Here is a 14,794-nt window from a genome sequence, read left to right as displayed (position 1 = left end):
AAGCTCTGCGAATGACATTTAAAAGCAATGGTGGATTACAGAGTGACATCATATTAAATGAACACATGCCAGAGGTTTACATAAAAGACCTCAAAGATCATGCTTTTGTTCTCAGTACTAAAACCTCTTAGCCATTTTTAAACTTCTGGCAGTGATTAGGCTAAATTAGAGGTGCAGTTTTTCACAGCACCAGCAACTCGGTGGCCCAGATCTTCACTAAATGTGAATAGGCACAGCTCCATCTGAGCTCACCCAAGCCCCTCACTCCAGCCTCATGTCACAGCATTCAGCAACTGGAGATCCAGCCCACACATTTCCAAGCTCAATCTGCACTTCATTGCATAGTTTAGTGAATCTGAAACCACTCCCCTTCAGGTCTGTCTGGACTTCAGGTTTCAGTTACTCAAAGTACTCTGAAGGCTATTTAACTAAATGCACATGACAAAACTATCTTGAATTTAAAGAACAGCACAGATGTGTAAATCTCTCTCATAATGGAATATGCCTGAACAATTTAAAAAAGATTCAAAAGAGAAAGCTGTGGGGGTTTGTATTGCATTGGTTTGGTTTTGGCTTTGTTTGTTTATTTGTCTGTTTGTGTTTTGGTTTGGTTTTTTGCAGAATAGTTTATAAGACAGGAAAAGACTCCAGAAACATACTATCCCTGATCAGTGTTTTGGATTATGCCTTCCCCATTCCCCAAAGACCTGATCAGCCTGTCCTCCCACTGAGGCCAGAAGTTAGGCACGTAGCTTCTCAGTTTCTGCACAGGCAGGTAGCGCTGTGTACCTCTTCCCTGGTGCCTGAAAATGGCTACAAGACCAATCTTGGAAGCCAAAGGAATCTTTTTCTTAGCTCTCAGATATCAAAAGGAGATATCAAACATTTTAGAGATGAGGAAAATAAAGCACAGATAGAATTAAAGTAATTTTTCCAGCTCCCAGAACATGACAGCCGAAGCCTAGTATTTCATCTGTGGTCTCCTGGAGATGGAGATCAAGTGACCATCAAGTATTAATCTTGGAACTGACAGTCCCCCAAATCACCTCCTGTAGGTTACCAAAGAGCCACCTCAAAGCACCAGGCTCCTGCTAATTACAGATCACGGAGAGGTTTGAACCAGCCTTCTAGAGGGGACCAGACCCTGCAAACCATTGAAAACTTACACATTCTGATTTTCTTAAATAAATGAAAGAAGCATGTGGGAAAGAAGGGGACAGAATAAATTGGATGTGGGAGCCCCCAAACCTGTTTCCCAAATGAGCAATGTATCTATTTGGTGAAAGTTGTAAAACTTTGCAAAACACGTAAGAAGGCCTCTCTGAGCAGCTGTTTGCTTTGACTCCGGAGGGAGCTCGCTCTGTCTCCTAAGCAGCACAGTACCATCAATCATGACCTGCCAAAGATTTTCTACTCCAGTAGCAAAGTAAATATGAAAACACAGAGGTTTTATTGGTATGTACGTTCAGTGGCTCAGCTGAGAGGCATCCTTGCTGCAGGAATGACCAAACCCAGCTGCAGCCCTGGGCATTGGTGCCCCGCGGAGGGTAACCCAAGGCACTCTATGCACACCTCATACTGCACAAAGGCAGCTTCCAGAGCACTCTCTGCAAACTCCTCTCTACCACAGAGTCAGGAATACCCCTGGATGGAAGGGATGGCAGAGAGGCCTCAGCAGGGAACGGGGAGCACCATCAGGTAAGCCCTGGCAAGGCTCAGCTGAAGCGTGGTCAGGGCCACAGGGCAGTCGGAAAATTTCACTGCAAAACTCTGACATCCCTTCAATGAGTGTATTGGAAGCAAGACCTTTCAAAGGATTCCTATCTGGCAAAATTGATGGGACTTTGTGTGTGTTTTTGTAGAATGGGAACAGCAAAAGGCACATCTGTGACAATAAAAAATTCCAGCTCTAAAGCAAGAGACACTGGTGTTTCTAAAAGCAGTTATAAGATGATGATGATTATTTTTTGTATGGCTAAACAACATATTTTCCCTTAACCCCACTTGGCCTCCCTTGGCTGAATCTCACAAAAAACAACAAAGGAAAGAGAGAACCAGACTGGAACAGATATTAAACATGGAAAATCTTGGGTTTGACATTAAATTTGGCATATTTGTAAACACTTGAGACATAGTCTTTTTATGATGAAAAGTTTAAGAGTCAACTCCTCTGCCTGTGAATCACCCTGCATAAACAGCTCAGGAACATTTTAACTGGTCCTGAAAAAGTATTCTGTAAGTTTTAACACAGTAAAAAGGAAACAAACTTCAACAGGGAGGGGTAATAAAATCAGATAAAGAAAAAAAGTGTAGGCTGGATATCAGGAAAAATCTGCAATAATATATTAAGATTTCAGGGAAATGGAGGAATATCCTTGATTAAATGAGATAAAATCCCTACCAGAGGGAAAATAAGGGCAACTCCACATTATCATGGAGATGGAGTCGTCTCTATGTTTAGGTCTTTGGGATAATTCAATCCTAATGAAAACCATGGAATTTGTGATTATCAGCGCAAGGTTTGGGGTGTTTTTACTATTTTTATGTCTGCACAGAAGAGTAACACAATATTTTGTTAATAAATAATGTCAGAACTGCATCCTAAAACACCACCAGGATGTTGGTAGAAAAACAAGGCTGCTTTTGTTTTTTACAGTGCATAATGCCTGATGGGTTTTAACCACAGTTTAGGAGCTACTGTTAAAAAGCTTCTTGCTGTGTCAAGCCTAGGCATGCTGTTTACTCGGGTTAGCCCCAAAGGCTCCTGCATTGGCAGGGACTTTTAAGCTGAGCTAAGGAGTTTTTAGTTATTTTTGTTGTGATTTTAAAAATAATAATAATAAAACACAGGTAAGCATGTAATCACCTTCCATATCTGCCAGCAACTTTCCTCTTTAGTCAAGGGCTTGGTCTTGCAAAGCTGATGCTGTCCCCTTAGCTTAAAGCAGAGACCAGGCCCCAGTGCATTAGGTTTTTGTTAAGAAGTTCACTAAAATACAAAACACCCCTTTTATTAGAAAAGGACCTGTACTAACTTAGGAAGTGAATTTCTCTGGTTCAGCTTTGAGCCTGCACACACCTGGCTGATGACTTTTGCTCAAATAATGCTGACCTACAACCTGCAGCAAGGAGTGAAATTCTGACAAATCAATAAAAGCTGCATGCAGAAAATGCATGTAAGACCCACCACTGCTCTTCCACAGAGCCTGGGCCATCCTGTGCTCTGGAAGAGAGGATCACAGAGAAGAAAGAGTATGTGGCTCTGTAATTTGATCCAGTATCTCCAGAATAATGCAGAACCTCCAAATTTATTTTTCTGTCTTTTCTTAGCCTTTGAGTATTGTAGTATTACTTACTGTTAAATGAATGTTATATTGTGGAAATGTTGGCTCATACAATTTTTATGCACCAATACAATTTCTTCTATTCATTCTGCTCTAGTTCTACATTCTTGGAATAGATTTCATCCCATATTCAGTCTCACTCCATTCTGCACTGCATTCTTTACGGTGTCCACTGGACTCCAATCCTGCCTCTCCCTCTATCCTCCATATTACCACACGCACACTATCATTGCAATCCAGGACAATCATCTGAATGAGACACTTTATTTTTCTAGACAAGCCAAGCAAGCACCACAATTCTGTCAAATTATTGTTCATGCTAAGAAAAAAAAGTCCAAATATTAAAGATGTCTAAAAAATTCACCACCAAACAAGTAAAACCAACAGTGGTTGTACAGAAAAGTGGGTTGTCCTAATGACTGGAGAAACACCAAAACAATCTCTAAAAGTAGAATTCAAGGAAACCCCAACATAATCTGCTTCTGGACATATGTAATAAATCCTCAGTGGTTTAGAAGAAGACTCATGTCCTGAAAATTATTTGTCATGCTGCTTAACAAGAAAATCACTGAGACACCAGGAATGACAATACTGAGGAGAAACACAGCAAGTCTTTCAGGCCCATCTTGGCACAAGGGGTCCTTTTTTACTCAAGTTTTTCACATTCCCATCTGTGTTCCCAAGCAAAGGGTCCCACAGGTGGTTCTGCTCAAGAGAGCCTTGCAGATGAGTTCTCTCCAGTTGAGATAAAATAACGTATGCTCTCATTAGGCCGAATGCAAACAGTGATGAAGGGGAATGCACTGCCAGGTCACATCGAGCAATCAGGAAACAAACCTTTGACATAATACAGCAGGCAGATAATAAGACCCCATAGTTAGCAACAAATGAGACTGCACTTAATTTGCCGTGCAACGTTCACATAATTAGATAAATTTGGTACTGTCAAGGCAGCAGACAGGTAGAATATAGACTTGATGAATTGGGGGCTCTCTGTCAGGCACCCATCACATTAATCATAAAGCCAAAACTCAGTGACGCAATTTTTCTTCCAAACATTTGCCATAATTTTCTAGAGTGAGAATATGCATATGCCCTTGGGGTTTTTTTACGGGTTGTTTACTTTTGAAACAAAAAGGATTGATTGCTGCCCCATCAGGATGAAGTACAAACTTCTAGAAGCTCATCTGTGCCCACAGAGTATTGAACAAGGCTGCCGGGAATGCCGTAATTCAGTTTGATTTCACTGGACAACAGCCCGAATGAGCTGACGGCATAAATTGTCCAGTGTACTGGACAGGAGCCATGCAACCACCAAGTATGCTCTAGCCCAGGTCTACCACCACGTCTGGATGATTTCACACTGGACATCCTCCAGCGAGGAGGGTGAGCGCTACAGTGTGACCTCCAGAGCAGAGACTGGAGGAGAGAGAAGACAAAAGAGATATAGAATAAAAAACAAGAGGAGTTAAGGGCAATACATGATTTTAAGATGTTGGCAGATAAAATCTGAAGAGGAAAAAGGACTGAGACCACAGCTGCAGAGAATTTTCCCAATATGGCTGTGCCATAGCGCAGGGTACTTCTTGACAAACAAACAAATGGAAGCGACATTCCCTCGACCCTAAAAACTTGTCACAGCCTAGAAGCACTTGGCAGCTTTGGACTTTGGAGCATCCCCAGCCACAAAGGCACCTTTCAGTGCAGTGCCCAGGTAGCTTCAAGGAGGACTATGTTTTCTCTTACCTGCAACCAAGTTTTCTCTCCCATACCTCGCAAGTCAGTTTTGTGAGACAAGCTGCTGGGAAGGAGAGGAATCCCAAAGAAGAAATGCAACAGGTATTTGCCAACAATTCCACCCAAATACTAATACACTTGGTCCACTGATAGACAAATGTGGTAACTGCTAACACAGTAAATTATTAATATTGGTGCAGATGAACTGAAACCTGATCTGCCAGGGCTGTACACTTAGCCAGGGTCAGTCAGCTGGACAAAGCCAATATGAAAAAGTACTGGGGTTACTGGGGTTATGATTCATAGGTATGTAGCATCAGTGGCAAGCTCTCAGCTGCATTTTGTAGAAGACCTTGCCTCATGACCCCACCATAGAAACTGCTGTGGAGCCCCAGAGTATGTGCAGTGCCCCCAAACTTCCATGTGAGGACTGAAGGCAAACACGGACTGGGGCACACAAATAACCTGTGACAAACATCAGGACATCTGCCAGCCTCTCTTCTAACCACTGTTTTGATTATCTCCCTCTTCCATACATGCTTTATTAGCCAGAGCTCTGGCTTAATAACTATCTCCCAGCAAGTTATTATTCTGTCTTTTTTTCTACAATTTTTGCATGAAAGACCAGAACTATTTCATGCAGCCTCCCTAATCCCCCCCCAGTTCCCATGTTAGCAACTTGCTTTGTCATTTCCCCTTTGTACACAGCATGGAAGAAGCTGCTCTGCCCCTTTAACCATCCAGTCAAATTGACTGTCAGCCTAAAAGACAATGACTTGTCTTCTGGTAGGATCCGGGCGAATGCCCTATCATTTATTTCTTACAGTATTTTGGAAGCAGAATAAAGCTGCGGTAGCTGTGGGGCTCCACAGATCTGGCTGCTGCTGTCTGCATTACTTGCTTCCCAGGGTCTGTTCCCCTGCTCACACCTATCCAGAAGCAGCACAGCTCCACTAACAGCTCCAGCAAACCTGGGTGAGCACAGCCCCTGGCCAAGGCTGCAACAGGACTCCAGGAGATCAAATGAGAGTTTTTTAAATGATGAGCCCTAGCTGTTCTTTCCTTGTTTTTGAAAAATTATTCTGGCCCTCAGTGGTTCCCCTACAGCCAGTGGTCTGGGACCTGTCCCTCAGCCAGTGTCTGAGCCCTGTGTTACAGCTGCACGTTGAAGGATTTTGGGATGGCCGTGGGACTGCCAGCCCCATCACACTGCTCCTCACCTCTCATGGGAAAGGTGCATGTCAGGGATTAGAAGAAACACTTCCAGCCCCACTATAACTAGAATCACTGCTCAGATCCCTGCTGGCTCCATTTTCCTTGCCCTGATCAAAATTCACAGGAGGTGAAAACAGATCTCTCTGTAAACATCTCCTTCATGTCATCAAGAACTATTGAGCTGTAATGTCCCTGGATGAAGAGATTAACCATGACCCCCCCTCTCAGGGTGTAGCCCCTGACCAGTCTCTGTGCTCACTGCCCATCAGCTGCTTCAGGGAGAGGAGGCTTTCATGAGAAGGTCACCAGCAAAACTCAGAGTCCTACCCTTCCAGGGTGGACATGGACACCCCCATGAGAACCTGACTTATGACTGCTTTTAGAAAATGCTACCAGCCCATTCAGGCTGTTGTCCAGTGAAATCAAACTGAATTACGGCATTCCCAGCAGCCTTTTGCCACCATCCCCACAACTGGCAGGCAGGGAGGAATGGTACACAAGGTCTCCAGAGAGAGGGAGCAGCGCTGGGTCTTTGCCAAGATGGTGGCAGAAATGACCCAGGCAAGGCACAATGCAAGAAACACAGCGGGTGCAAAAAACAAGTCAAGCCTGTTCCCTGGAGCTGAGCTGGATAATGACAAAGGAGCCCTATACTCCCATCCTGCTGCTATAGGGCACTTCTGTCAGCTTAACAGAGCTGTAAAGCCCTCCTGCCGGGCAGGTCAGTATTGTCACTGATGGGGACAATGAGGTGGAGGGTGGCCAGTAGGGCCAGCCTGCCAGAAGGGCCGTGAGTCCCAGGGACTTTAGCAGTGGGATTTGGAATACTGCAGGTGGCTGACATTTTAGTGAGGCACGGGAGTGGAGGTGTAAGACTTACCCGTGGATAGCGTGGATAGAGTGAGGTTCGTAATGGTATCGTCCTTCCTGGTGGCGCATGTCAATTGGCAAAGGAGCGTGGAAGGCCGGAAAAATGTGCTGCGGCACTGTTATGGGGAATAGAAGAAAAAAAAAGGGACTTCAAAAACTTTTCCTTCCCTTTTAAAACAATTTCAAAGGCACTAAATCTCCATGAATTTCAGAGCAAGAGCAGTGCAAGACAAGGGGTCTTCATGATATCAGCGCTATCATACACCAGAGAAGTGGAATGAATAAATAATCAAAGTCATGCGGAAAAATCCTACATCTTCGACATAAAAGATCTCCAACAGGGTTTTTGACAAAGACAAGCAGCTAAGCGCTCTTTGAACTTGAGGAGATTATAGCAAGCACCAAGGAAAACTAGACTTGCAACGCAAATCAGCCTCAACAGAGCCTGGTGGGATCCAGACCTGCATCGTCCCTCAAGCCTGGAGTGGCAGCAAACACTGTTCCTGAAGGTCTGTACACACAAGTTGGAAATATTTACCTAAAAATATAACAGCAAGAGCAGCGCTAAAGCAGAATGTCTAGGCAGTCAGAAGGGGCTCAGAAGTGCCTACTGCCAGGTTCTGAGAGAGGAGCTCAAATTGCTCTCACTTGTAATCACTTGAGGCCCTATTTTTTATTCATTTGAGAAGCTTGTTTCATCTTTGATGGAAAGATAAAGTGGTCTCAAAAGGCAGTGAACACCTACATTGACTTATTAAATCTACAGGTTTTAATATTTATTATTGACCCCAAAAGTTAACGGCGAGAATATTTGAGTGAGTTGAGCTGATGGAAAATTCATCAGGTTATTTCTCCTCACCACCCCCAACAATACTGCCTGGCCGCCTGGGCCTTTCCTGCTAAAATTACAGAAGCAAGAGAAAGAAATAGAATTAGCAGAGTCTCGACAGCGATACCGCACAACCGCAATAGCGATCCTGTACAATTGCCCTCCGACAGGGCTCCGCGTCTCTAAAGATGCCCCTTTCTACATCCGTGGCAGCGACCAGTTTAAAGATAAAAGGCTGGTCTTGCTCTGCCTTTACAAACAGTCAGAAGTTCTTCATTAAAGATTACTTCATATTGTTGCAGGTTTTACCATTCTTTCTCTGGCTTCTTGGCCTTTCTGTCTAGCTGGAGACCAAAAATAAAACAAATCCAACCTCCTAAGTGAGCAATTCAAAACCCAGCCTGCGCTCGGTATTTCACCGTAACTTGCCTCCGCGACAGGTACCATCTCTCTGGAGACTGGGGAAGCACCATCCAAAACCAAAGTGTCAAGGCTTGGGCCAAGTCTCTTGCTGTTGCTCAGCAAACTTCAGAAATGCCAAACTCTTTTTCTACAAAAGACTTAAAATTCAGCCTTTTGCATCTGTGACTCCAGCTGCACCAGCGCTACGCCGACTGTGTCTGGTGGGGCTGCGCTCCGCGTGGGTCCCTCGCGCAAAGCCTGCGTGTAATCCTCATATACGTCTTTCCCGGCATATCAGCGAGAGGATCTGCGGCTCCTACTCCCATTGCAACGCTCAATCCCTGAGCACAGTGCGGCACAGGCGCGTCAGCCAGGCTGCTGGGAGAGGTGAGAGACTACACAAAAACAACCCTCCTGCCAACTCTGCTGAAAGGCGTTAAGCTAAGGTAGTCGGGGTGGAAAGTATTTAGGGCTCTGCAGCAGACTTGCTCTCCGTGCTCCAGCAAAGGGCTGGCACCTCACACTACCTGATACAGTGGGAGCATTTTTGCAGTTTGCCTAATGTCAGGACACAGTAGAGTAACTGTTAACCACCTCCCCCGCTTCTGCCCCCCTCCCCTCCTCTCCCAAAAGCAGCTCAGGGAGAGAATGAACTTGGATCCTTCAGGATTTGCTTCTGCAGGAGGAAGATTCACCCTTTAAGTGTCCTGAGTAGGGACGATCTGTTACATAAGGGCACTTGTAGGAATTCTTCATTTTAAGAGGCAAGCCGTGTTTTTCCAGATCAAAAATACATGAGAGTTTAGCTGTCACACCCTATCCCCTGCTCATACAGCACAGTAAAACCTCTGGTCTCCCCAAACCATGCTCAGCTCCGACTCCAACCTAGGCTGGCAGACACCTACAGCTGCTGTCCTCCTCCCTAGGGACACTGCTGTTCCCTGCCACAACCTACGGCTGCTGTGGGGACCAGAGGGAGTTGAGCTTTTACATCATCACATACAAAGCATGGTCACAATATCAACTGTCCCTGCACAGACATCCAGTGGCAAACAACACAAACATCTCTTCCAGCCTGAGCCCCTAGGCTGGGCTTCCTGCAGTGCCTACCCCATATTTATGCAAATAAACCAAAAGAAGCAAGAAAACTTCTGTGGTCCTGGGATCAACCCAAGTGCTGCTGGTGGCATCCCTACAGGTGAAGATTAGCAACCTTCCAAAATAGGATGGTCACTGTGCCTCTAATGGACAGGTCTGGGGCTGAGTTAATCCCCTAGAGTGCAGGAAAGTGAGAGCTGACCTGGGCTGAAACTGTATTGGACATCGCCGCTGAGTTTTAATGATGTGGAGTCACTCTAATCCTTTGGCCTGTCCCCTAGGGCAATTTAATTTATTAATAATGATAAAACTACTAAAAACAGGTCAAACTGAATCTCTTAAAAGCCAGGCCAGCTATGTTTTATTTTGTACCTATGCATTTCTACATGATTGATTGCTGAGATAATACTGGAAATTTCTGTGCTAAAAGAGTCTCTCCTTGTCACTCAGGAGAGCTGGGAAATAGAAACACGGGCTGTTTGCTGCCTGGCCTCCTTTCCTAGCTATCTGTTGGTATAAAATTGACATCTGAAGAGAATTTCTCCCTCCTCACACCTCAGATTATTAATGGGAGAAAAAATTTCCATGAACTTCCCTCCTTCCCACTGTACTCTTGGTTTGTTTTTAGCATTTCAACCTATTTTGCCCATGGGAAGCTCAGCAATGCCTCTGCCTTGGGTATCTGCTTCACACTCCCAATTGTAACCCCACCATGTGCCCTGTGCTTTGCTGCCACTAAGGGCAAGGGAAAGGGTTGGGTTTTTTTGACATCCCTTTGCAACATTCCCCTTCATGACTTCCCCTCTGCTTCCCTGCCTGGGAGCACCAGCCAAGCCTACGGGCCCCAGTGGCTGGTGCTGTTCATTTTTATTCTCTTCCAGGTGCTTGGTCAGAAATAATGAATGGTTTTATAGGCAATCAACTACCAATTCATAAACGTCAGCCTGGCTCTGCTTCTTGTTCCCACCCCTCCAGAAGAGGACTGTGAGCTGGCAGCAGGACAGCAACACATGCTGTTAACAAAGATGGATGTTTTACACATACGAGTTAAAAAGACAATTATATTCAATTACTTCAAGTAAGTTACGGTGATGTATTCCTGAATAGCCACGGGAAGGGCAATATGATGATTAGGGCAATGAATTTGCCAACTTTAATCTAATCAAGGCAATCTTTTGTTTAGCATTATCTGCTTTGCAGTGGCAGAGGATTTACCAAACCCAAGCAATCTTTGTAGATTTAACCCCAAAGCTGCCCAATTAGAGCTAATGATGATTGCTTTACACAAGAGGGAGGGAAATTTTTGTAGGAGGCCCGGGGAAAGCTTTTCCCCAGGAAAAGGTTGGGCTGTACCAAGCCATGCAATACAATAGTCTGAGGTGCAAAGGCATGACATAGCACCTCCAAAAGTCCCCAAGCACTGCAACCACAGATAAACATTTTCTCCAGGTTCTGCTGAAAGAAGAGAAAGCCAAAGAACACATCAAAAGCAGCACGCAAGGGGCAGGGACAATGAGAGAACAAGGTGTTTTGCACAGAAACAACACAGTTCTACACCAAGTTGGTGAAGCAGAGCACAAGGCACATTCAGGAGGCCCCACCTTCCACCCCACCGGGCTCCTGCAGGAATGTGTCTGCTCCACCGTGCCATTTGATAAGGGGGAAGATGCTGCTACCTGTCCCCACTTGTCGGAGCCGATTTTCTGGCCAAGGTTTATGAGCAAGACACGGACCTCCCACTGCTGTGTTCTCATCCTTGTCTATTCAAAGGCCAGCCAACTCTCTGGCTTCAAAGAGAAAAGATAGGAGGCAGAAATGCAGGTTTAAAGGGGATGTCCGTTTGCTGAAAATCCCAGGAATCAGGGAGGTAGGCATCACAAACAGCCCTTACTTGAGGATGATGCAGGCTTTTGATTATCTCTACAGATAAGTCTGTGTTTCAAGAGAAACAAGACTGCCTATATGGGTTTGCATAGCAAGCAAAGGAGCTGTTTTGACATCACTCATAGCAGCACCTTTCTTGAGCTCAAAAGTGAGAATTAGGAAGGGTCTAGCAAGCTTTTTCTATTCCAAATACTTCAGCTTACACACATTTGCTGAAAAGAAAAAAAAAAAAAAGAAGAAAAGAAATCAGACCCCACGGCACTGAAGTGGGTTTCATTTGCAGTTTGCTTTGACAAAAACAATTCAGAAAGCTCTTGGGAAAGGACTTAAAGAAGTTGCCACTTGCAACTGCTGTGCTGCAGCCAAGACTGGCTGGGAAGAGACCCTGAAAAGCCCCACACACACCCTTGGTACCACACAGAATGTACTGGGCTCCCCCTGTATTATCTGAAGCACATGTGAGTTGTACAGGCCACCATATGGGCTAAAAAATATACAGCTTTCCTATGGGTGTCCCACAGTCTCCTGGGGGAACAAGCAGTCCAGCCTGTAAGTAGGCTTCTTTGCCATCAGAAATAGTGCACAAATATTTTGCAATCAACAGTTTAAGTAATTTGTTGAGGAAAATGTAAAATATCATTGGATAATTCAGTACCTGTTGAGCTTTTCACAACAAATTTGCAAAAAAGATCCCATAAAAACTGGTATCTTATAAAAGAGGGAACACAAATTCTGATTTCTTGACATGCCTTTTGGTTTGATTTCCTATGGAGTCAATGATGCATGGGACACAGCATTCATAAAGGGATCACAAGATCCCTTGCAAAGAGTAACAAAGCTTCACCTCTCTTTAGGAAGGGAAGAAAACATGCATTTGAAAAACAGTGCTGTTTTTTAACTTGAGAGGGACTGAAGCAGGCTAATGTAAAATAACTTGCACAAGTCTACATAGTCAAACAAGAGCAGGATACCAATGAACCTCAATTAGAGCAGGCAGAAACTGCAACTTTATCAACTTTATCTCTAAAAAGCTTCAGAGCCCTGGGGTACTGGATTGATTTGTGTTAGCGGGCAAAAAACTTTTCCAGACACCAGCTCACACTCTCCTGTCACTGCAGTGTCATTAGCAGCTGTGCACAAGCAACTGACAGAAAAAATGGGAAAGGCATGTCCCAGAGGATGCTCGTGAGATTTCACCGGTACTTCCACAGGTGAACTGAGCTGTGCTGTCAGAGGCCAAATCCCTCTTACTGGGGAAGGTGGGATGCCACCTGGTGTGACACAGCAACTTACAACAACTTTTGCTTCTTTTTTTTTCTCCCAGGTCCAGCTTCTTTGAAAAAAGTAATAGTGAAACAACAGATATCTGCAAAGGCCCTTCTTGCTGCCCACATTTTCTCCCTGATGTCCAAATCTCAATCTCTTTCTCAAGAACAAGGTTAAGGTACAACAAACATGAAGTGTTCTTCATTCAGTAATCTCCCAGGGAAGCCCAAAGCATCAAGTGAGAAAGAAATCTTAGGCAGCATTAGTTTCTCATGTTACATGTTTTAGTGTCTCAATTTTACTCATCCACAGTATATATTTAAAGAGGTGTATCTTGGCATCCAACAAGCACAGTGGCTGTGAAACAGCAAAGACAGGCCCCTGCTTTGTTCCTTAGCTTTCCTGCGGTGATTTTCCTCACATCAGAGCTCTCCTAGAGTTGGTGAGTTCTGAGCATCCCTGGACAGTCTTAGTGTGCGAGCAGAGGAGGCAAACCCAGCCTCGAGCACTGAGTCTGTGTGTGGCTACTTGACTCCCTTTGATAGTCCCTCCTGGGCGTTTCACTGTTGTGTTTGGATGGCCGCCCCTCTGGCAAAGCGCTGCAGGACTGTAGGTGTCAGCAAGGGAGATGTTTTTGTGTTTGTGTGACGTCCCCAGAATAATGATCTAGCTGTTTAAGTGAGCTGAGCGAATGAATGAGCACAAGAAAAACATCTTCACTGAAAGCGCAGCCAAAGTTAATGCACCATTAATAATGGTCTGGCTGAATTATTGGAAGGGATAATAGGCCTGGGGTCAGGGAAGGTCTGAGACAAAGAACAGGGAAAATTGGGTCACAGAAACATGACAGAGCAGATCACGCTGATGCGTCCGTGGGATTCTCCTCGGATGAAGTCATATACCACCATGCAGAATGTTAAGGGCTTTGCAGGGACAGCCATTCCCAGAACCACCACTCAGATCAATGAGGGAAGGAGCAGGGACAGACATACAAGGCTACAGTAGCTGCCTCTTAGTCCCCCCTTTGAGAGATTGACTTTAATGTTGTTTAGCTACTTTGCGAAATACACCATATTCCTCCTTCAAAAAGAGATATTTATGCAATGGCTAATTACACCAATCCGAGAATTTTCTAAGCATAGAGAGGTGTCTGGGTAAGTGTGCCCCTTCTCTGAATGGCAGCACTATGCATTTCACAAAAAAAACCCAGGTGCTTCAGCAGCTCTGTTTTTCTGTCTCCAAAATTGTGGAAGGAGCTGCAACCCCTACTCCTGCCCCATCAGCTGCCTGTCTTCACAACACTAAATTACTGACTAACCTCGCTTTGTCAGAATTTCCCTTCTTTAAAATGGAGATAATAATACCTCCCTACCTCAGAGGTTTGGTTAATGTTTATACAGCTCTTTAAAAATGATGTGGTAATTAAGTGCTCAGTATTATTATATCAACGTCTATAATGATTCCAGCAGACAGCCCTATAAACAGGGCTGCACCATGCCTACTTTCCTTTTGTTTGGCTTGTTAGCATTTAGTTTGGTTTTCATACAGCATACTTCAATTATCACTGGTTAATTATTCTGTTGTTTTATTACCTGCTCAATGGCTTTGACAAAAATAAAAGAGGAACTACACAAGAAGAATAATAGGAAATATTCATTTTGGCCCACTGGGAACATTATAGCAAGGAGAAGCAGGAGGCAGGCCCCCACCAGCTCACCTGGGGAGATCTCTTTCCTGCCCCAGGCACTACAGACCACTTTGAAATACATCCAGCCAGCTGTTGCCACCCAAAGGGATGCAGAACAAGTTTTCTCTTCTTATAACATAACTAGTGGAGAAAGATGGTGGTAGCCTGATTTATAAAACTATGTTTTTCAGACAATGCATGTCAGGATGTTGGAGAAGACAACATGCTTAGTTTAACAGCAGGCTGGGTACAGCATCCCATCCAGGTAAGAAATAAAGATCACACAACTAACTTCTGTTGGGCAAACAGCTCAAGTAATGGTAAATGCCCTGTAGGAGAGTTGGAAGGAGAAGGGGCCTTGCTAGGATGCAGATATGTGAAAAGTAAACAATAAATACTGAAAACCACATTGCCCTTCAGCTATAAAATCACAAAAAATAATGCTTTGAAAAGCATTATTGT

At 44.5% G+C, this 14,794-nt stretch overlaps 1 protein-coding gene across 4 annotated transcripts in view; it reads right to left on the bottom strand.

The window, feature by feature from the left end:
• Positions 1–14,794, bottom strand: part of GLI2 (GLI family zinc finger 2) — a 191,859-nt gene that overhangs the window by 58,911 nt on the left and 118,154 nt on the right. For all 4 annotated transcript variants that reach the window (XM_071435246.1, XM_071435247.1, XM_071435245.1 and 1 more), the window contains exon 3: positions 7,177–7,282. In XM_071435246.1, coding sequence (XP_071291347.1) covers positions 7,177–7,282 — 106 coding nt within the window. The remainder of the gene's footprint in view (positions 1–7,176; positions 7,283–14,794) is intronic.

Source organism: Agelaius tricolor, unplaced genomic scaffold (assembly GCF_023055355.1).
Source record: "Agelaius tricolor isolate 1412-34295 unplaced genomic scaffold, bAgeTri1.0.p SCAF_10, whole genome shotgun sequence".
Classification (NCBI taxonomy): Eukaryota; Metazoa; Chordata; class Aves; order Passeriformes; family Icteridae; genus Agelaius; species Agelaius tricolor.
This window is presented reverse-complemented; position numbering and strand designations above follow the sequence as displayed.